Below are 23,776 nucleotides of genomic sequence, written 5' to 3'. Positions count from 1 at the left end.
ATGTCAGGGGGAGGAGAGACACTTCGACTTCAGTAGATGCAAAGTGTACTAGAAGGAGGGCTTCTCTCTACGGATAAGACTCCAAACTTTCCTCCCCTCTGTGTCCATCCCTGTGGCCGTGTTTGAGTCGAGGAGAGGAGGAGGAGGAGGGAAGAAGAGGAGGAGGATAAACGACAAAATGCTTGAAGAATTTCAGACGGGGAAGTGTTGTTTGCCAGAGAACGGACATAACAGCCGCTTTTCGGGTGACTTGTGACAGCGGCGCGGACAAACTGCGACTCGGACGGTGTTGAATGGCGGAATTTTCTTCTAAAGTCGGGATTTCTAAGCGGTCGAAACCCACAGAGGCAGGAAAGAAGCTAGGGGGAGGCGCTGAGAAAACGCCCTGCTGCCTGTTGCTATCTCCAAATTAAAACTTTCAAACCGAGTTGAGGGAAAAATGCATCTTTCACTCAACGGGAGGTGAAAACTCAACACCGTGGTCGTATTGAAACAATCGAAACTAGCTTAGTCGCTAGTTTTGGACAACTCCTTTTGGGAATATTTAAACCCATTTTTGTTTTACGTTTTTTGGTCAGTATTCCAGTTGTTTGGAGCTATTTGGGTGGGCTGAGAGCCCAAAGGCTGCTCCTCCAGGCCTCCGGCCGTTAGCCAGGAACAAAAGAGGGGCTCCCATGTAAACTCCACACAGTTCAGGGGGAAAACTTTCTTATTAATCCCAGAGAAACTTTGTGTTCATCAGCCATGTCGCTGGGCGCCGAGAAGAGGATGGAAAACCGGCTGAAGAGGCTGGAGGACATGATCAGAGACCCCAGATCAGCCATAAACCTGGAAAGTTTGCTGGTAAGTCTGCTTGGATGGTTTATTAATGATGGGGTCTGTAACCTAAGACGCATATATGCACACTTTTCGAGCACCTCTGAGAAATCGGACACCTTGTTGTAATGTTCACCTTTAATAAAGGCACGGTTAGAAGGAGGCTGTGGATGCACTTCAGACAGGCCTGATTAATAGTTAAGACGCAGAGCAGACAGTGCAGTTTGGGGCTCTTTGAAGCGTGTCTGCAGATTAGGATTAACTGCAGGAGAATGTCGCTGCTGGAGTGCTCTCTGGGACTAATATTTCCGGCCAAAACTCCCGCCTGTACCCCTGTTATGTCTGCACATGAGGTTAATAACCGGTTGCACACTGTCTCTGGTAAAACCAGTTCTCTCCTTTGGAGCTTACTTTCCAAACAGTTGTCAAAATATTCCATCAACAACAACATATTTGTCACTGACATGATTTAATTTGATAAAGGAATACACAAAATTATTATTGTGAGACCAAAATAAACAGTCTTTTGGTTCTGTGGACATGATAAAACCAAGTTTAGCAGCAGTAACTTTAGTCACTTACTCTATGTTTTCTAACAAATCATTGCTTTGGAAGAATTATGGCTCACTCTTATTTCCAATGTTGCTTCAGTTCGTTGCATCCCACCACAGATTTACAATAGGTTTAGATCTGGATGTTAATTGGGCCATTGCAACACCTTTCCACAGCAAATCTGTTCAATATTTGCCGCCATGTTTGGGATTATTGTCGTGTTGATGAGTTGAAAGTAGTTTGAGTCAAGCTTCAGCATTTCAGATTTACTGGATTCAATGGCCGCAAGGTGGCCAAGCCCAAGTTAATGAATTTCCACTACCATACTTGAAAGACACACATAATAGTGCATGAAGCTGCAGAAATACTCCCAACATGATGTCTACTAAACCTGGTGGGATGCATGGTGGTGGACCACCATGCATCAACCACCAGCTTCTTGCATTGATGCAAGAAGCTTGTGGGTTGAAAACCTGACCAAGGGTCTTTCTGCATGAAGTTTGCATGTTCTCTCCATGCAACCATGGGTTCTCTCTAAAAACATTAGGTGTGTGTTTATGCAATATGCATAAATAAACGGTTGTCCTTTTAGTCTCTGACAGCCTGTCAGGGTAATTTCCAATGACAGCTAGCGATAGAAACCTTGAAACATGCCATACCTGGTCTGTCTTTTTCTAACTATCTTGTCATGAACTTTAACCTTTAAAATATGAACTGAGATCTGTAAAGTCTGTGAAGTATATTCTCACTTCTCTGAGCATTTCACACTCTGACCTTGTTTCACACTCTGACTGGCAACTGGTAAATGTGTTTCACTTGTGGCCAGCATTTTTCTCTGGAGATTGATGGCGTTCCAATAGTTTGTAATAGTTCCCGGATTATTAAGTAGCAACAGTTGTTTCTCTGAGGCAGCGGTCATACCTACATGTCCTGAGACATGTAGGTATGTCCCTGATCCAACACTCTTCTTGCGTCCTCAGCATTCAGTCTGGTTCTGCAGAATCCTGCTAATGACCAGAGCCTGTTTTCTCAAAGATTCTCAGTCCTCAGAGAGATCCTATCTCAGCCTAAAAATTCCTGCCAAGGAGTCATAGCTTAAGCGTGATTCAGTCAGCTACTGAGAGCAACTTTGAGCGAGGAGACAACAGAAATTTCTGTCTTAGTGAGGAGGTGTGGTTGACCCCATTGATAGGTGTGATGCTGTCTTCTGGGGACTGTGATTGGCTCTTCTACTAATCGATTGATTGGTGGTTGGCAAACAATTTAATAGAGCATTACTGCCTCCAACTGGTGAGGAGTGTGGACCAAACCACTCCTGTCATTGAAATTACACTTAAAAATAGAACGTGGCTTGGTAGCTTTTGCTTATCGAGTCTTTCTGTAAAAAAAATAGTCAATAAGTTCTAGTTTAGACTGAGATTGGTTGATACAAAATGAGTCACAAATGTGCAAATGCACCCCCCAGTAATGAGTTGATAGAAATGATCCAGTCATTGAATCTGGATTAAGAAGAGTGTGTCATGATGATGACTATAGATGCAAAACTGAATGAATTGCCACACAGCATCAAAAAGCAATGTGTGCTGTTGACACAGATCTGTCCATTTGACGGAGAACATGTCTCCTTTCTGCCATCCTCCCTGTCATCTTGGTCCTCCTCAAATTTCCTAACATTTTGTCACTTGAGCAGCTCTTTAAATACCTTTTACTTTACAGAGGTAAAATTCTAAGGAAAATTGTAGAATAACATAAATTCTATGATTTTTCATAAAATGAGGTAACTAGGAGCTACTTTTAGTCTCAAGATTCTGTGAATACAGGCCCTGCTCACTTGACTCTGGTTGTGTTGAAACAGAGATGCAGCTAAAAGTTTCAGGACTTTGACGCTCAACCTGCTCTAAGGTCGCCACTGATGTTTTTCCACCTTGAAGTTGTGTTATCACTCACCTGTTTGTTCCAGAGCAACAATGCTCAAAAAGTTTTTTTTTTTTTTTTTTTATAGAGGTGGTCAGTCACACATCATTTAATCAAGTGGTTTGTTTAGCAGCACCTGGCTGCTATGTTCCCTCTTAAATCCTCTAAAAGCAGAAAGGCTGGGCTTTGATGTTTGCACAGCTTTTTGATTTTAGCTTAATCTTTGTTTAATAAATGGACCGTGTGGAATCTGTTGTTTTTTGTGCATTTGAAGTTGGATTTAAATCATTTCAGCACCTGGTAAAGACCAGATGATTTGTTCACTGCGAAGAGACACTCTGGAAGGCTAGCGGCAGGGTTAGCAGGGAGCTGCATCCAAACAAATGATGCCCAAAGTTTGCACAAGGGGAAGGTTAATCTGAGATGCTTTTCATGTTCGTGTAAGTTAAACTCTATAATTGAAAGAGGGCGTACTCGCTCTCTTTTTTTTTTTATCACGACTATTTATAGTAAAATAACGGACCCTTTGATGCACCTGAAAATTTTATGTTTTTTTTTTTTTTAAGTAAATTATTATTTGGGAAAGAATAACGCTGTGTAAAAATAGAGTTGTATATTTATGTGATTTAATGTTTTGTTTTTCTTCTTGTAACAATTTTTAGCCGTTATTACTTTTCATTTAGAACGAGTACTGTGGAAAGTCCACTTCTGATATATTCTGAAGCCTGTGTAAGAAACAAAATATCGGAAGTACCTGAAGTATTCTGAGCCTGTACAGCGATGCTACATGGGGTTGGAAAAGGGTCATTCATAACTCTGAGGTGTAATTGTGTCTGAAGAAGTGCAGCTGGACCTGGTGAGTTCTCACTTGCATACAGTTGTGGAAAAAAATCATTTCCATTACTCAAGTGTGTGTGTGTGTGTGTGTGTGTGCGTGTGTGTGTGTGTGTGTAATAACTTTAGACTTAAATGGGAAAGGAAGATCTTCCCAAAACAATTTCTTGTTCCAGTTGGTTATGAACATTTTTCCATGGGATTTAAGAACCTTAAAGACGAGGAGAAACATGGGCTTGAAGTGTTTTGTTGTGCCTTAGTGGATTTTCTCCATGGTTTTTGGATTTTAGCAACAATGACACATTCAGCAGCAGTTTTGATGTGATTATTTTGCAGAGGTTACATGTTTTTTTGTGTGTTTTTTTTGTCCTTTCTGCTTTTTATGTTGTGCAACAAGTAGAACTAACTTATCTCCAGGGGTCTTGAGGTGAGAGGCAGGGTGCAGCCTGTACAGGTCGCCAGTTCATTACAGGTCAACACAGAGACACAAGACAAACGTGTACAAACACACACTTAGTAGGTAATTATTAGCGTTCTGGGCTACTTAATAGAAAGTTTGGAGTATTTACGCATTATTTACTGAAAATTAAATTGGCAGCTTGCAAGAAAGCAATCACAAGAAAATGGTGCAAAGCAGATTCTTCAATGCAGGACTTGAAAAAGAATTGTGATTAAGATTAATGTAATGAAACGGTTGACCATAAGGTAAGGACTCAAGATGAACATAGTCAAAAAACTCTTATCAGAATTGATAAGAGAGCAAACTAAACACATGTGGCGATCCACTGTGTTCTTTTTACTTCAAGGATTGTTTCGCTTTGTCTTCTTTACATATTTTTCAAAAAGAAATGATAAAATGTTAAAAAAGAACAGGGAAGACAAAAACAGCACATAAAATACATCAGAACATCCCAGTACTAGTGTTAAACGCCAGTTTGAATAAATAGGTCTTATGTACTGGATAAACAGTAATAAACACAGGAGAGAGGTTTTTCATTGAACTGTTGTATGAATTTTCAGAAGTATTTAAATTATAAAAAGAACTGACTTTACTATTAACATCCTTATAAACACATTTCCTTGTTTTTTTTTAAACAAGTATAATTTAGAGATCTAGAAACCTATTTGTACTGTAAAAATAAGTTAATCCCAATACATCTGTGTTAAGTTTTTTGAGACTCAATACATCAACCTTATGAAAAGATACTTTGTGTTGTTAAGAAAAATACATGGGAAAATTTTGAATTTGGGGTCAAAAGGGATTTCAGATGGCTTTGGTGCTTTCTTGCAGCTGTCTAAAAATAGTTTGTGAAAATACTCAACATTTGTTGGGTCATTATTAAAAAAAAAGAAACCTCTCTAAACCCCATTAATAAGTACAATCTATTTCCCCTGAAAGCCCCATCTCAGTTCCCTCACTATGACCCAGTACTGGTCTCCCCCAACAAAACGTCCACCAAAGAAATTACTCAGTTCCGGTTGTGTTTACATCCTGGACACGGAGGTGTAGAGAGAGGAGATGGAGTAGGAAGCCTGCGTAGGAGAAAACAGGCTGCAGTTTTCCATTTTTAGCCGCCCCGCTGTCGCTGGGATCAAGACGTTTTATTGTCCAGGGTGGGCTTCAGACACACAGAGAGCTCAGGCAGGCGCTCATGCAGGTCGAATAAAAACATACATACTTGAAGTGCCTTGATAATTGTTCATAACCTCAGCCCCTGCTATTGTAGCTTAGCAACAGCTAAAAAAAGACATTCACTGGAAGAAGCTGAACTGTTGACTTTTCGTCGGTCTTCTCAGTTACTGCTCAGCAAAACAAAGTCAGTAATTTGCTTCAGGTTTCTGCTTATAAGTCGGTGTGTAGGAGGATGTGTTCAGATGCTGCCAAGCAGCTGGCTCTCCTGAGAAAATGGACCGATTGGAATCTGCAGGAACTGTCACTTTCCTTATGTACTGCTCATCGAGAACAGATTTTCTCATCGGTTTAGAAGCTTCTTCTCTTTGCGTTCCTGATCCTAAAGTCTCAGCTACCTTCCCCTCATGTAAACTCTGATCTTTATTTGACTGCTGAATGTATTGCTAGTCGGGAGAGCCATGTTTCAGGACAAGCAAAAGAAGCGATGATTTGAAGTTAAAAAAAAAATAATAATGATAATCGGACACTTGATTGCAAGCTATGTTGCTTTCCTGACGTCCTAAAGGAAATGACCTCAGTGAGTAAATAGTTGGCAGCTGAACATGCGGCTCAAAGTCCCTACGAACGGCTGCACTTTCCCTCTTTCACTTTTCAACCATGTCTCTTTCTCCCTGCCAATCTAAAGGCTCAGTAGACTCTCTTCAGGTACTTCTACTGTAGCTCCAGTTCATTGTGTTTCGACTTGGCTGCAGACCTAGTGTGTCTAGGTAATCTAATAAACAAAGTGTAAGTTTATATGGACCATATTAATGCTTTGGAGGTAGTGTGATGTTCTGCCACTCTTTTAATTTTTCTTTCCCTGTGGTCAATTTCTTGTTCCTACCCTTTACTGCTGCTCCTTTCGCTCAACATCTTCAATCCCTTTATTTTCCCTTATCGCATTAATTCCCCTCCATGCTTTGAACCCATAAGTGTTACTCTGTCTATGCAGAAGACGTTGTAAGCCCAGCTCGTCCTGTTCTCAGAGTCGAGCTTAAAATCTGCTTCATCTCTGGAGTGTAGTTGACTTGCTCTCAAGTCTAAGCTTCAGAGTGCTTGCTGAAAAGAAACACTGCCTTATAAGGCACTGGGGGACGGTGGCCACAGTCAGGTTTTTTTTTTTTCCTTTTCTTGAAAACAAACCAGTCTCTCTGCTACACACCTCCTTTGGTGAGATTCTAAGCATTTTGCATGGTCTTTTTTTAGGTTTTGCTCCACTGCAGTGAAAGATACACAGCATCGTGAAGTCATGTATCGTTGAGCTGCTCTTAGCACCTTGGGATTCTTTTTAAAGACTTGTATTAAGATTGGAAGTGCAACCATCATAGTCTTTTTTGAGAAGTGTTGTGGTCTCTGTTCTGTCTTGGAAAATGTGGAGTTTTAATATTTCTCACTTTTGGTTAAGTATGAACAAAAGTAGGAAGGAAGAATTACACTTCAGATTGATTATATGGGTATCAAATAGAGACTATTATTTAATCTTTGATGGACACATTTACCTATTTGCAAATACACACACACACACGCACACACACACACATTTATACAGTGATACATGACAGGAGAAAGCTGGACTCGAACCTTCAACCTTGATTACAGGACAACTACTCTACCACAAATTAGCCACTAATCTTTCATCAGCACAAACTGAAGTGTTTAATTGGTCCAAATAAACCACTCTAAATTTCTTAGCTAGCTATTTTCCCTGTCTGGTGTCTTACTGAGAAGCAGAATCTTTGCACACGTGAAGCCTTCAACATGACAAGCTGCTTCCAGATCTATTATTGCATAGCTGGCTCTAGTTTGTCAAAAGCAAGCCATCTGCACTCAAGTTAAAATCTTTATAACCTGACTAAGCACTTTCCAAGGATATTTCGGGATATCCAGGGAAAGAGAACATCTTCTCTGGATATATCCACCAGTTAAATGTATCTCAGATGTATGAGTTTTTTTGGGTTTTTTTTTTTTTGATTTTCTCAAACTGATCATACCTAGGCTCTGAAGCCTAAGCATATGAATCATATAAATAAGATTGTCACATTATTGGAAAGAATGCGATATGAGAAAATTTTGGTGAATGTTGCAAAAATGATATGACTTTCAATAAATGTATAACAACGTGTAGCTTCTTAATAACTTCTTTAATAACTAAAGCTTCCACTTTAGTTTCTTAAACAGGTTTACCCTTACTAAATGAAATACATCAAATATACTCCTGCCACATACAACCTGAATGCAGAATAATTAAATAATGAGCTAATATTTACGGCTGAGTAGGCTGTTTTTTGGAATATTCATATTGCATACACTTTTCAGGTGGATAACGATTCTTATGAGTAAATATGACATCTGGCCTTTTGATTAACGACCTGCCAGGTACAGACTGTATTCAGACTACAACCTGACCATTCAATACTCCTTCAGTCTCCCAGCAACCAACACAGCCATGGCTATGTTCACTTTTAGTTGCGTTCATCCATGAACCTCAGCTGGACAAGTGGGGACCTCATGCTTGCTAAAGGCCGTATAGATGTTCAGAATACATTTGGTTTTTTTTGTTTTTGGGATTGTTTATATCAGTTTTCTCTACGGTTTCCTTTACTGCCATCACCATGGGTAGTGCATGCAAAAGAGTGTTGTTGCTGGTGAATCTAATAACTTTGAGCTGCTTTGTTTTTACAGCTGTTAAATCTCACAGCAGCCCTTTAATTCTTTGAAGGCTCACTCATTTTGTGAAGAAACGGCTTGCTTCAACAAGTTCCTGTAGGGGAAACAGGAAAATTGGAGTAGAAAGTGTTGCAAAATGTACATTTTCTGATGCATACCAGATAATGATTTTAGCCGATTATGATTTCTCTTTTAGAACTATAGTGTAAGAAGGTATAGGAACATTATTTAAAGTACTTTCTTGTTTAGCCTCTGTTGTGAACAGCCTTTGGGTATTTATATTTGGAGTCAAAGGTGAGGGAACCATTACTTTTAGGGGCACGCCGATTTTCTTTTTTTGGGAGATCAGTGATCGACCAATACTTGCATGTGAAACCGATCTTGTACCTATGCAAAGGTCTAAATATCAACAACATATCAACAACTGTCCTCTTATGCTCTCCTTTGAGAGAGGTTTGACTGATAGACTGGCCCACCAGGTCATGTCTACATATGTACAGTTAACAGTAGTCAACTGGTGACAATTGTTGCCAACTTGGCAACTTTCTTGCTTTATTTAGCGATATTTCAGACAAAAAAATTGGTATTGGCCAAAATTGGAATCGGCAGCTCAGGCTTTTTAAAGATCAGTGGATGCAGAGAAAACTGCATGCCTGGTTACTTTAAAATGTGGTTTTTCTATTTTCTAAAATGGCAATGATTCGTTACTTGACATTTTCAAGTGGCTTTTCCTAGTTTAGCATTTTATGCTGTGGCACATAGATGGCATTAACAGTAACATTATTCTCTAATTATTACCTAAAGAATGTGGCTTCGTTTCCTCAACTCTGTGATTTCCAGAAGGTGGCCACCTTTTTCAAATCCAGCCAGCTCCATGACAGGTCAAAGTTGAAAACTGAGAAGGATAAAACATGAACTTTTTAAATTCTGTTTATTCTTCCTGGCATCTGTGGAAACTCTTCATCTCCTTTTCTCTCTTGCATCCTGAATAAACGATAGTTTTATAGTTTCTTTTTTATGGCTTAATTCATATTTACACACCACTGAGACAAGCTCTCTTTTACTCCATCTTACAGTAACAACTTCATCTCTGAAGAGTGTTTACCAATCGGAAAAACATCTGGCTGTTCTTTTGTTTTTTTCAACCAGACAGTTAGGCCTGATCAAATCAATTTTTGAATTTGTTTTAGTCCATGTTTGAGTAAAGACTTTGGTTTAAATTATGGTAATTTGTTCAAATAACATAATATTTCATGAAAACTTTTTGCTTGTTGTAGCAATTAATTTGAAAACATCCCCAGCCATAACAATTCCTCACTGCATTGTTCCCCATCACTGCATGTCTCACCTTCTGGTTTATACCATCTTGAAGAGTTTGATACCCGAGTCTTATTTTTAGTTTAAAATGGGAGAGAAGAGGGCAGAAGAGAACAGAAGGCTCCCACACATTCACACCACTTTATCCATCTGGCCTCTGTTTTATCTCTCCATCACAACCCGATGGTGAAACACAACCTCCTACACACTCTCATGTACTGATTCAGGGACTTTTGCATTCATTTTCACAAGCAGATGCATTATTCTGTTGATCTTAGCGACAACAAGCAGCATTGTGTGCAGTCAGCAGCAGCATTCGAACAATTCAATGCATTACCAAACAGCTTTGGATTGTCAATCAGTTCACAGTTTCCTTTAACGAACCCAAACAAGAACACTTGTGTGTGCTCTGTCGAGCTCACTGCTGCACTGTTGAATCTGGCAGTCATAATTCAAATAGTCTGTGGCAATACAAATATTTATATAAAAATTTAGCCATGCTCATCCCTAATGATTAAAACTGAAATCAAGCCCAGTTGGACTGTTCCTTTAGTCTGAGTGGTTTCTATTTTAAAACCATTTTTTGGCCTAAATACTGTCACAAAACATCTGAAATTATACTTAGAAGATCTTAGATTTTAAAATATCAGTAGATTAATCTGATGTAATTGTATAATTTCCCGAGGTTAAAAATGGAATATGCTGATTATTATATGCTTGGACGTCATTTTTGTCTTACTTTGTTAGAAATGAATACCTCCAACACAAGCAACATTTAGTGTTGTCTTCACATTTACAGTAAATGTGAAGAAAACTGCAGCTGAGAGAAAAGTTTTCTGGATTCTCAAGAACTGCACCGAGAGACGTTCAGTTGCAGGAATGAAGGCCAAAATTGATCTCCAGGGCATCTCGTTCTGAGTACTGAACTTCAGAATAACATTGCCACCCATACAGATATTGTTCATTATTGGCAGGCAGTGCTTTTTATTTGATTACATTAAAGTGAAGACCTTTGGACACCAACCATCTCTGCAAACAAGTCGCTCCGGTCCAAGACAAACACCAGTCACTTACTGAAGTCCTGCTGACAGTACAAGGATGGACAGCACAAGAGTTGAATAGTTATTTTATATGATGACTCCCCTCTCTGATTGTTTGGGAAATTTTGTAAATCATTTGTCAAGAGAGGAAAAGACGAGAGCTAAAATGAGTCCTATGTGATGCCAAAAGTTACGCAGTCTGATACGATCCATGTGTGGGGTTGCTTCTCATCCAAAGGAGTGGGCTTCCTCCCAACTCTGTCCAACAAAACAGCCACGGAGATGGAGTAGGATCAAGAACGGCTTCTTCCAACAATCCAGGAGCAGTTTAGTAATGAGCAATGTATTTTTCAGTTCAACTGAGTACAGTCTCCGGAGGCAAAGGTGATACCACGGTGGCCCAAAGGTCAGAAAATTACCAATTCCGACCAGTATCCAGTATCAGCAGCAGTAACCCCATTGAGAATCATGGGATTAAGCTCTGCTTCTGTTGATCCAACCACGGTTGGATAAACAGAAGCATACAAACTGGCATTGACTACAAGCAGAGGAATGGGTCACCATGTCTTGTATTTTAGACTGCATTACAGAAGCTATGAAGAAGAAGGATCAGCACTGGGAACATTTAGTCCTCTCTTAAATTTTATGAATTTAAATTTAGCAAAACGAGTCTGAGCTTAAATCATGTGGGTTACTGCTGTTGGTATGTCGTCCTCTGGACTCGATATCACCCACACATTTCAGGTTGCATAAGGTACTGTAAGCGTAGAGTAAGGCTGGTTAGTCTGAGCAGTTTGGGCCTGCTGCAGGAACTTGTGCGTTGTCCCCCTTTCTTGCTGTTTTTCTGGCACCTTCCTCGGTATGCTTCATAATAAAAGCGTGGGTGCCAAAAATGTGAAGGGCACAGGAGCATGGGACAGAAATCTGTCAGAGGCATGAATAAGACATGCTGTTGTTATTCCCCATGGAGACATTACTGTGCTATTTGCGAGCCCAGGATTCCTGCTTTCGGGTCTCTGTCAAAGAGTTTATTGGTCCTGCCTGGCACGGTCCCCTGGCTCTGCCCGTCTCTGCCGTTTATCTGCGTGACTATTTTTAAAATTGCTGGAATTTAATCAAAACATTTAACTTTTTTCCTCAGTCCTTTTAAAGCCCAGAGCTGCTGTTTTGCCGTTCCACATGCTTGCGGGGAAGCTGGGACGCGTAGCATGCATAATCGGGGTGTTTTTTTTTTTTTCCTCAATGCATCTTTTAGTTTTAGCAACATTGCATTCTAAGAGATCCACATCCTTTTTAGAGAGTGATAAAGAGTGGAAGCAGGGCGATGTCAACACAAGATTTTGTTAATAAGAATATAAGGTACAGAAAAGGAGCTCTAATAAATTCCTGCCTGCCTCTTAGTTGTAGCTCCAACTTTTTCTTATGTTGCAGCTGCTAAGCAACAGGCCATAACCAAGTAGCTGGATGACAATATAACAATAGATAAACACCCACCTGAAAGATATAGACCCACTCACTCTGATAAGATATATATACTCCTGTATTAGCTCAGGGAGATACTAAGGCCGGGTTGTTAACATGCCTTCCATGAGATTTGTGACACTGCGCTGAAGGAGCTTGCTGTGTAGCTTTTAATTACTTGTATCAACAGTAATTTGTTTAAAACCTTGTGTTCTGGATAAGTAGATCACTTACTCATGCACAGAAGGTGCCTTTTACTTGGCATTTAATTGATGAGTATAGACTAAGAAGGTTTTAGATCGTATGTAATTAATGCTAATTAGGATTTAAGGCTTCTAATTTCACGTTTACAGCAGGTTACCTCTCAGCTTGCAGTTTTTCTTTCAGACGCTGAACTTGGAGCATGCAGACTCAGATGGGTTTGCTGGTACTGTTCCACAATAAACAAAAACAAACACGGCGATCTCTGAAAACAGATCCAGGAGGAAAACCCATACGTGCCTTTCGGCTGTGACATACTGTCATCTGTTCTGGGGGATCCAAAGGTGTTCTTGGGCTTGAAGGGAGATTTATGGTCTCAAGAGCCGATTCTGTGCCTCTGCCCAGTGGGACATCGCCAAAAAGGCTATTGTGCATCCTCATCCTCAGAATCAGAACCAAAGCTGCAGAGGCAACGTTCACTTTTTCTTCTTCTCTAATCTGGAACAAACTTCCAGAAAACTGCAACCTTATAGTTATGTTGATTCCCAATGCTTCTGCTTAACAATTCGGGTTATATTTGTCCTTGGATTTCCTTTCCTCTTCTCAAAATGTACAAACCTGAATTTGGTCAGTTTTTTAAAATTTTACTCAGGCTTTCATTTGCTCAATAACGTGAGTTGAATAAGTCCAGGTCCTGTCAGGGACGTTTATTAAAGTTTAAATAGTTGAATCAGCTCCGCTCTTCTCCAGACATTAGTAAGTTAGTTATTTAATATTTATAAATAGGTACTATGACTCAGAGGCGGTGAAATGTTCCCTGGAGTCTTGTAGGCGTCGTTTCTAGTAATGCAAATCAGAGAAGCCGTTTTGCAGTCATTTTCATGTCTCCCAGCAGCAGATTAATACCCACTGACAGCTTTGTTAATCCTAATGTCTGACAGAAAACATTTACAATGTTTCAGTTTTTCCCTTCTGCTCTTCCAGACATCTCCTGGATTGAACGTATTGTTTTCTTTTTATGTTTCTGGAATGATTTGAGTGCTCTAATTTTAGTGAAGAAAACAAGCTGATAATATCTATCGGTGCAACAGCTTGTAAAGGTTGGTGGTGGTCATATTTCATCCAAAAAACAAGGTACAATTACATAAAAAATGATCACATTTGATTTTTTGCCGTGCATCAAGCTAATTTTGACGTGCATTTAGAGCTGCTGAGTTAATTCTTATATAAAGAAATAAGAGCTGTAAATAAAAATGTTTACACCTTATATTTTCCACGAGGAAACCGGTTGCTTGATGATCCTGAATGCATGCTGAATTAAAATTACATCAACTTTGTTGATTTAAGAATAGGGTTACTCATGAATGCAGAAACGATGCACTTTAAAAACCTACTGTAGATTATTTTGTTTGCTCTAAACCATAGCTGTCTGAGGTCGAAACCTCATTTATGCACAATGCACCAAAGAGGAAATTAACTACCGAGATCTCAAGTTGTTCGTCAGGTTGAGCAAAAAAAAAATTTCACATTCCAGCACTCAGGATGACGAACAGCCTCCATTGTTCTCGGGTGGAAGTTCCTAAAATCAAAAACATTGACTAACAACTTTCTGATTTATTCTTTGTCATTATTACTTTTTTGTAAAAAACAAAAACTATTAGTAAACTTAAGTGCAGCAGTCCTAAAAAAAAGCTTCAAAGGAAGATTTTGTATAAAACCATCAGATTATTCCTGAGCTTAAAACGATAAACCATCAGCATCACCACTCAGCTGATCAAGAGGAAGTTTACTCTGTTTAAAATGCTTAACCTCATGAGCCAACGGTCACAAATAAGTAAATTTGCGTGCATGCCGCCCTTTGGAAAGCCAGACAATTTTCAGCATTTTTAACAAATATTTTGACATTTTCTTGCTAAGAAAAACCTGGCTGTCATTTTACATCTCGGATGTTGGCATTTTCAGAGGGCGCTTTTTAGAGCCACTTTATCTGTGGCTACTTACTTATCTTGGTAAACTATTCCAAATTATACATTCATAATACAGTTTTTTTCCTTTTTTAGTTGTAGATAAATTCTGCAGCTTCAGAGGAAATGGCTTTCTAGCAGAGATCAGCTTCATGACATAGTGAAATTATCTGCGGGCCCCGGGGTGGGGTGGATCATTTCCTGTATTGCCCACGCTCGTTGGGAGATCCTCGCGCATGCATGCGTGTGCGTGTGCACGCCGACACTCGGTAACTCCCCTCCACCCCGTGTGGTGTGTGTGTGTGTGTGTGTATGTTTTTTGTCCTTAAATAGTAGTTTTGTGTGAGGTAAGACCTTTAATGGGGAAGTGATGCTGTGATGAGGAAACTGAGCGCTCAGCTCGGCTTACCACTGACCGACTTCAGCCGAGAACGGAACGATGGAGGGAGCAGGAAGAGTGAGATAAGGAGTGAGAAAGATGAGGAAACCATATCAAAGGAAGTGAGTTAGATTTAAAGAGGGTTGTGCCACAAAGCCAGAGTATTCACAGCGCAGAGTCAAATTTGGTCCAGTTTGATTCAACGCTTAAACAGCAGCCGTTCAGGAATGCACAGCTGCCAGAGGTTGATAGATGGCTTCCTTATTGTTACACAATGCACCGATTAGAGACCAACATCATTCTTCTTTAATAGCGTCCCCATGTTACCCGAGCTCCAGCTTCAGTTATAAAAACTGTTTTCAGAAACTAAACTTCAGTCGGTCCCGGTGATTTTTACCTGAAGGCTGAACATTTTGAAGCTGGTGCGGCTTTTCTGCTTTTACACTGAAAATTGGAACTACAGCTGCTCTAAATAGGAGTTCCTGTGGTGATTTACTGATTGCTGATTGTCCAGTCAATAATGACCACAACCTAACCAGTCTATTTAAAGCGCATGCCTGAAGATTTGAAGTTACTTTTACAATTCAGTTATTCTACTTTCTAAAATGAAAATAATAAAACCTTTGTTCCCCTTGTGGCATAGAATAAACTTTTTCTCCTTCCGTGATTTTGCGAAAGGTTGTCTCTGCATTTATTTTCTTAAACTACTGACAAAGTTTCTGTACTTCAACTACTGAAATACAGTCAGAATCAGAAACATCAGGAATACTTTTTGGATCTTTCTCCCTTTATTTTTAATTTAAAAATAAAAAGCTAATTAAAGTGACTGGCAAGCAAATTAAAGCACTGAGAAAAATCTGAATTTTTCTGAAGCTACGTTTTAAATAAAAACTCACCAAACTACGATGCATGGGGGATTAAAAAGTGTATGGTTATATTCAGAAACAATATTGTTACTGATGGACTGCTGTAAATACTTCAAACATCAGTTTTGGCTGCAGTGCAACACTTATTGGTCGTCTTCATTAACATTTCTCAATTATCTTCAGCTCGATGCTGTCTGGAGAAGAAATTCTGTGTAGGTTAGGTCGTATATTTTGGATCATTGATCTGCTTTAAGTGCGACAGACTGGCGACCTGTCCAGGGTGTACCCCGGCTCTCGCCCGGAACGTGAGCTGGAGATAGGCACCAGCACCCCTCCCGAACCCACTGAGGGACAAGGGTGAAGGAAAATGGATTGATGGATGGATGGATCTGCTTTAAGACGCAGTGAAAGCTCATCTTCAGTTTAATCAAAGAGTTCTGCAATTTCAAATAATTAATAATCCCATGTATTCTTAAATGGTTCACAGAGTCCAAGGCATCGTAGACCTAACACCATAAACGGTGGGAATGAGGTGCTTATATTTTATTTATTTTATTTGCACCTCTCCATCCATCTTTTCATTCATGTATCCTATCCCTCTCATCCATATTGGATAGGAAAGTTTCTTTTTTCTCATTTGTTAGAATGGGATAAAAAGCAGAGAGATTGAGTCGATAATGACTAGAGCACTTTCTTGCTAAAGAGCTTTTTCGATGTTTTCTAATTAGTTTGCAGTAGCTATCTGGGCCGTGTGGTAAATAGGGAATCTGTCCTCGCTGTGTTGAGGGGACTCATCTCACATGGAATCGACTGTTTTCAAAAGGTTATGAGCAGACAATGTGCTCATTGATCAAAGACAGACTGAAGCAGGCAGACGGAGGAATTAGTCACCTCCTCTGTCTCAGCCTTGGGTTAGGTGTTTCTCTGTTTGTGTGCTCAGGGAAAAGCTGCTCAGTTTCATTCAGACTATCACCGATGCCGAGATGTTTCTGCGAGAAAGCAGAAAAATAAACCCTCAGAAGTGGCAGCAGGTGATTCTGGTAGTGCTGAGTCTGAGTGAGTGGTGGCTGTTGTTGGGTGGGCTCTTTCACCCAACACCTCAGCTGTAAATCAGGATGCGGTTCCCTGCAGGTGTTGTGAAGGTTCCCACACATTTAGAGCACAGAAGTGATTGGTCATGATTCGCACTTTGCAGCATGATGTTACTTCATGTGTTCTGCTCTGTTATGTAACGGCTGAGCTGCAACTGTCAGCGCTGGTGAGTCACCAGGGTTTTAATAAAAACTGACAGGAGGAGGAAAATGGAGAGAAAACTTACTGTTTTAAAAACACACTACGCAGCCTTTGCTGTATATTTGTTTGCTTGTTGCTAATACAGCTGCTGCATGGTCAGTCTGATTGATTCCCATGTTTTTCAGGATTCGATAAACGCTCTGGTCCTGGATTTGGACTACCCGGCACTACGAAAGAACAAAAACATTGAGACCTTCTTAAACAGATGCGAGTAGTTTTATAATTCCTTAATTAAAAGCCTTGAACAAAACTTTATAAAGTGACTTGATCTTTATATTCTGTTAATTTTTATTCCAGATGAGAACATTATCAGGGAGCTTCAAAATCTTCAGATGAAGTCTGAAGACTTTGAAAAAGTTAAAATCATCGGGCGAGGGGCGTTTGGTGAAGTCCAGTTGGTGAGTATTGATCTGCTGAAGACATGAATAGCTTTATATTACCATAAACTGCTCTCTAAGCAGTGATGATGACCACAACGTGCCTTCATTGTGGCTTGTATTGAATGAAAACTCAAAATTCTGTTTGTTAGTGAGTTAGAATATTACATGACACTAATTAATATTCCTTTAGAAATGTCAACCTACTGAAATAGACAAAAGCTTGAATTCTGTCTATCGTGCTTTACATTCTGCAGCATTTAAATAAAACGCAAATTTAAATGAAGACGGTGTAGGAAGCCAAAGTTTAAGAGAATCTTTAATCCATCATCACTTTCCATTTCATCTCTGGATAATCTGAGGATTTCACAACAAACCACCTCCTATAACACTTACTTTTCTGCTTTGGACCTCAAAAATGTAATCAAGTGGAAAAAACAATGTACGCAATTAAAATATGAATAACAAATAAATACTTATGTGTAGTAATTGAATAAAAAGTTATTTAGCTACTCATATTGGTGAATAAAAAATAGTAAGAGGGTGTGGAGTGTTTATCAATGAGGGAGCAGGGAACGAAGGAAGAGGAAGAATGTCAGGAGGAAGGGACGTCACATGTTATAAAACCGATCAGCTATCTTTCAGTGAATATCGAATGTTCTCCAACTTCAGAAAAGTCTTGGTGTAATTGAGCCACTGAGTGCTGGAAGGAGCTTTAATTGACTTCCAGCGAAGGAGCAGACGGCGTCTTGCCAGTAAGAAAATTAACGCTAAAATGTCTAATTGTTTCGAGGTAAAGCGGAAGTCCAATTACAGCAACATGTGGGGAATGAATAATGGTCATTGAAAGCATCTTTGAAATGATATCAAATAATTCTGCCATAAGTGAGCAAGTAGGAAACAAGAGTAAAACATATGGGTTAAGTTGCAAATTGAGCCATGGAGATTTGTCACAATTGTTTGTGGAATTGGAAAAGATTTGTGACAGTTGAGTTTTAGAGAAATGGACTCAGAACTGAACCCCAAACTGTGCAAGTGAACCCAAGGTCAGCCTTGACTTTAGTAACTGATGAGGAATCAAAAGACAAAAATGAATTACAAATTTTAGAGACGAGCAACTTTTGGAGCAAAACGATACGGCTCATCTGCACTCTCACATCGATTCCTTTGAGATCATATGTTATGCAGGACACACCAGCCACAGTGGGGATCTCCGGAGTTCAGACACTCTCCACAGGTCCTTTACTGCTCACAGTATTCAAGAGGAACCTGGGTAACCTGTCTGTCAGATCCGACATAGAGGAAGTTGCAGTACAGAGAGAAGGCCATCCTTTCTGACCGAGATCGTCTCATACTGGTGCCCACAAAAGCCACACAGCTGGTTTCAGATTGTTTTTTATTGTGATTGTTCAGGTCCGACACAAACCGTCCCGGAAAGTTTACGCCATGAAGCTGCTGAGTAAGTTCGAGATGATCAAGCGCTCCGACTCGGCGTTCTTCTGGGAAGAGAGAGACATCATGGCCTTTGCCAACAGTCCCTGGGTTGTACAGGTGTGAAATATTCAACATTTTCACTTCCTTCTAAGAATGTCTGAAGCTCGTATGTTTGTGGATTTGATTACAGCAGTGTCTTCTGGATCTGTTTGACTATTTTCCTGTTTAGTTGTGCTGTGCCTTCCAAGACGAGCACTACCTCTACATGGTGATGGAGTACATGCCAGGAGGGGACCTGGTCAACCTCACCAGCACCTACGACGTTCCCGAGAAATGGGCCAAGTTCTACGCAGCAGAGGTGGTGATGGCTCTGGACTCCATCCACTCCATGGGATTCATCCACCGCGACATCAAGCCGGACAACATGCTGCTGGACCAACACGGACACCTGAAGCTGGCCGACTTCGGGACCTGCATGAAGATGGACTCTGTGAGTCGGCTCGTTGCAGTTCACTGACGGCACTTTCTGTTCCTCCAGCTGCATCAGTCCAAGGTCTTTGTAGCTCATCAGGATAATTATGCAGTGAAATCAAAACAAAAGTGGGTTTTGTTTTGCAAATATGCAAGCTGAAATTAACTGTGGCGGTTATTGTTAACCTCTGTGTTTTCGGTTTTGATTTGTACAATTTTTAAGTAAAAAAAATTAATAAAAAAAGCAAATTAGTCTCATGCAGTCCTGGTATGAATTGCGAATAGAAAAGATGAAACACTGCACAGTTGTCTTTAGGATGGGATGATTTATGGATGATATTCCAAGCCACCTCTATACATGGGGAAATTGTTCAGTATTTGCTATATTTCAGTAATTCAATGTAAAACGTAAACTCGTTCGTCACACATTTTAAACATTTACCTCTGTCAGTTTTGATTATTATTGGCTCACAATTAATACAACCCTAGAAATACAATTTCTCGGAAACATTTTTTATTTTATATCAGTCTGTTGAATATTGTTAGTATAGAGTATTTTCACTTACCACTTCTGCATGGATTATCCCTTTTTATTAGGGTACCTTTTTTTTTTACCACAATTTATCCTTCCACTCAACTTTATATTCGTGTCAACTTGGACGCAACACTGTCAACAACCAGCTTCTTTAGCAGTGACCTTTGGTGGCCAGTCCTCCTTGGAGAGGAAATCATTGGTGCCCTCAGCAGATTCACCCATGTCTTTGTAGACTGTAACAAAAAGTTTTCTGTATTAAATCTTTTTTTTTTTTTTTTTTTTTTTACTGTTCCTGTGTAATATTCTAATTCATGAGAAAGTGATATTTGGTGTTCATTTATGTAACATCATAAGCAATAGAACTGATTATAAGTTAGGACTTAAAATACCGTTCTGTGTTTATTGTTTTAGTTGGTTGTTCCTACCTTAAACATTAAAATCAGAACGTTTCCACAAAAAAACAGAGAATCAAAACAACAAAAATACATGTCAGCTGTTGGATTCCCAGTTTGCAGATCTTACTCGGTTATTTTTGCTGCTGCAGACGGGGATGGTCCATTGCGACACAGCCGTCGGCACTCCGGACTACATCTCTCCAGAGGTGCTGAAGTCTCAGGGAGGAGATGGGTTTTACGGGAGGGAATGCGACTGGTGGTCCGTAGGCGTCTTCATTTTCGAGATGCTTGTGGGTGAGTGGCGCCTTTCATCGTCTCATTCATATCTTGAAAGGACGTGAAAGTGTTTGTGTTTCATCACCGCCTGCTGCCTTTCAGGCGACACTCCATTCTATGCCGACTCTTTGGTGGGAACGTACAGTAAGATCATGGACCACAAGAACTCCCTAAACTTTCCCGACGATGTGGACATCTCCAAAGATGCCAAGAGTATAATCTGTGCCTTCCTGACTGACAGGTGGGGAACAATCAATTTTTGTCTTTTATGTAAAATTTATTCCAAGTTCATCACTAATACCAATGTTTTTGTTTTGTTTTTGTTTTTTTTTTAGAGACGTACGGTTGGGCAGAAACGGAGTGGAGGAAATCAAACGGCACCCGTTCTTCAAGAACGACCTGTGGACGTTTGACACCATCAGGGACAGTACGAGTTTCAAGCTTTGCTCTCCTCTCACTTTCTTTTCCAGAAGTTTTCATTTTTCCCCCACCCCCTTCTTTCTGACCAGCTGTCGCCCCGGTGGTCCCAGAGCTGAGCAGCGACATAGACACCAGTAATTTTGACGAGATCGAAGACGACAAAGGCGATGTCGAAACATTCCCCACACCTAAGGCTTTTGTCGGAAATCAGCTACCGTTTGTTGGCTTCACCTACTTCAAAGAGGACCAGTAAATCCTCCTCGTTCTCTCTGATTGTCTCTAATTGTTTTAGAAACTGGCCTCCTACTTTAACCACATGTGATTTTTGGTTCTTTTTTCCCTTTTAGGTTGTTAAATTCTGCCAACAATTCCTCAGTGGCACACGATAACGCCAAAGGAGAGGTAAATACTGATAAATGCACAGTGATGTTAACAGTGGTAAAGGATTTTAAATCATGTGCGTTTTCTAAAAGTCTTAAGATGAACTAAACAAAACTGCATTTACTTTTCAAGACAAATGGAAGAATCTTGAAAAGAACAGAAGGTGTTTTTAATTTTTGATACATAAATAAGTATTTAATACTTTATAATTTATTAGTTTATTGTTTGAGATGCTGTGAGACCCACATAATTCAAATGCAAGCCAAAAATTATAGTATATTTTCTTATTATTATGACTGTATTAAACAGGTGTAACTTGGTTAAAATAGAATATTCTCAAAATTAGATCACTAGAGTCAGAAAGACAAATCTTAACCCTTTAACTCTGACGCTTTGGGTTAAAGTGTTTTCCTGTATTTCCTGGAATGCAGACACTGTAAAGAATAAACTAAAATAAATTTTCCTGGACTGGTCAAGGATGTCATATCAAACTTTATATCCATATTGGTGGATTAAAAACAAAACTCAAATTGCTTTTATCCTCCCTCATATTTCTGAGGTCCTGTCAGTACCCAGAGTTCTCTAGTAACTGCACAGATTTCAGTCATGACTGGTTTTACTGATTAGCTTTCTAATCCCACATATGCAGCTCTAAACAGCGGACAGTCCTCTGGGGATCAAAGTGCAGCCTTTATCTCGAACGTTTGAGTGCATTTCCATTTGGTGTTGTAAAAATGTTACATGGGCATTTGAAGGAAGCCATGACTACAATGAGCAGTTTATTAGAAGGTTTTATTGGTGTACCTCTGCAGGTAATAGGACTGCTTTGACCTTTCATTAATGCAGCCTTTTACAAGAGGTAAATGACGAACATGAGAAGAAAAATCCACTTTATCAACTGTTTTTTTTCCCTTCATAAAGTTAACCACCTCTATGCCAAACACACGTGGATTTTATTTAATTTTTTTGCAGGAAAGGTCAAACCCAAAAGCTTCATCTGATCAAAGCACAGTTCCAGTCAAAGCCGTTGCATCATTTAGCTTACTTCCTCTTTTTTTAGATTTGTGATGGTAAGGGAGACAATGCTTGTTCCTGGCTTTTCACCCAAACAATCAGTTTGCATGTAAATAGTATCTAATGGTTGCCATGGAGATTTGGTGACTCAAAGGCCCACCTCTTCCCTCCATTTCTCCAGTTGTGAGTTTTAGAAGTTGTTTTGTCTGACCTCTTCGAATTTTATTTATTGCTCATTGTTAGCTGTAAATATAGTTGATGTTCTTGTGTTTTTGGATTAGGAACATCATTATAGAGATTATTTAGTTAGTTTTAGTCCTGATCAGTGTAGATTAAAATAAAGTATTTTCTAAGTTATTGGACCAATGTCACTGTCAACAGCCTAAATCACCTAAGCGCTTGTTTTGTTTTTGTTTTTGTTGCGATTCAGGAAGTTGTCTCTTGTCATGTTGGTCTATCTGTAAGACAGTTTAACAAGAATCTAAATATTTCTTCTAGAATATACAGATATTTCTGTAGATGATAAGCAAAATGGCAAAATAGGCTGTTGTGCTTTTTGTAAATAGGCACCAACGGAAACAAGAAAAGGACTCGATCCAAGATGGAGCCTTGGGGTATCCAACAGTTGCGCAGTGCAGTAGCACATCTCTAGATGAAAGATGACATGAAAAAAATTTTATTAAAGGATGTACCTTTCTTGCCAACACGTTGCTCTAAATTTCAGATGAGGAAGTCGCAGTTTACCATTTTTAGGTTGTTTGCAGGTTTAAAAAAAAACAAAAAAAACAACAACTGGGAAACCTTAGTGTGTACAGGTGTGTTATTGGTGAGTTTGGTATTTGCGGGCATGTCATCCTTGCAAACTCCAAAATGTTCTCTGCTGTTCACATCTCCAGACAGACATTGGCTCCAGGCGTTGCTCAAATGAAGCTCTAAAACGATCTTCTAATTGCTTGTTGATGTTTTCTGTTTTCAGTCAGCTGCGCTTCAGAAGAAACTTCACCATCTGGAGCTTCAGATGAATAAAGATAAACATGTCAAAGATGAACTAGAGAACAAATGCAGGTGCAAGATCAGTAAATGCAAATATGTCGCCACTGTGGTGTGCAAACTGCTGAAACCTTGACTCATGTTTTATCCATGTATTTCTCTGCAGAGCTGCAGCCGTCCGCTTAGAAAAAATAACCAAAGAACTTGAGGAAGAGGTGCGTGTCTGGAATCAAAGGATTTATATGATGTTTTAGATCAGAATCGAAGAGATCCCAGCTTTCTTTCCTTTTCCGATTGACTTTTAGGTGAGCAGCAGAAAGAGCCTGGAATCAAATCTGAGGCAGCTGGAGCGAGAGAAGGCCCTGCTGCAGCACAAAAGTCTGGAGAGCCACCGGAAGGCCGAGAACGAGGCCGACAGGAAGCGCTGCCTGGAGAACGAAGGTACAAGACTCTCTTTGCAGATCCGGGTTCTGACAGCAGTGTTATTAAATCACTTGCATACTAATC

At 39.8% G+C, this 23,776-nt stretch overlaps 1 protein-coding gene across 2 annotated transcripts in view; it reads left to right on the top strand.

The window, feature by feature from the left end:
* Positions 1-23,776, top strand: part of rock2a (rho-associated, coiled-coil containing protein kinase 2a) — a 35,844-nt gene continuing 12,068 nt past the window's right edge. The window contains exons 1-13 of one of the 2 annotated variants that reach the window (XR_477924.2): positions 1-843; positions 17,102-17,183; positions 17,274-17,374; positions 18,767-18,904; positions 19,017-19,277; positions 20,338-20,482; positions 20,567-20,705; positions 20,800-20,891; positions 20,974-21,133; positions 21,232-21,286; positions 23,256-23,344; positions 23,436-23,484; positions 23,575-23,710. Coding sequence is in view for 1 of the 2 variants with exons in the window: in XM_007575675.2 (XP_007575737.1) it covers positions 745-843; positions 17,102-17,183; positions 17,274-17,374; positions 18,767-18,904; positions 19,017-19,277; positions 20,338-20,482; positions 20,567-20,705; positions 20,800-20,891; positions 20,974-21,133; positions 21,232-21,286; positions 23,256-23,344; positions 23,436-23,484; positions 23,575-23,710 (1,546 nt within the window). In the remaining variant the exon portion in view is untranslated. The remainder of the gene's footprint in view (positions 844-17,101; positions 17,184-17,273; positions 17,375-18,766; positions 18,905-19,016; positions 19,278-20,337; positions 20,483-20,566; positions 20,706-20,799; positions 20,892-20,973; positions 21,134-21,231; positions 21,287-23,255; positions 23,345-23,435; positions 23,485-23,574; positions 23,711-23,776) is intronic. The other variant, XM_007575675.2, reaches the window with a different exon arrangement.

Source organism: Poecilia formosa, unplaced genomic scaffold (genome assembly GCF_000485575.1).
Source record: "Poecilia formosa unplaced genomic scaffold, Poecilia_formosa-5.1.2 Scaffold8, whole genome shotgun sequence".
Classification (NCBI taxonomy): Eukaryota; Metazoa; Chordata; class Actinopteri; order Cyprinodontiformes; family Poeciliidae; genus Poecilia; species Poecilia formosa.
Note: the sequence above shows the minus strand (reverse complement) of the source record. Positions and strands in the feature narration are given on the sequence as shown.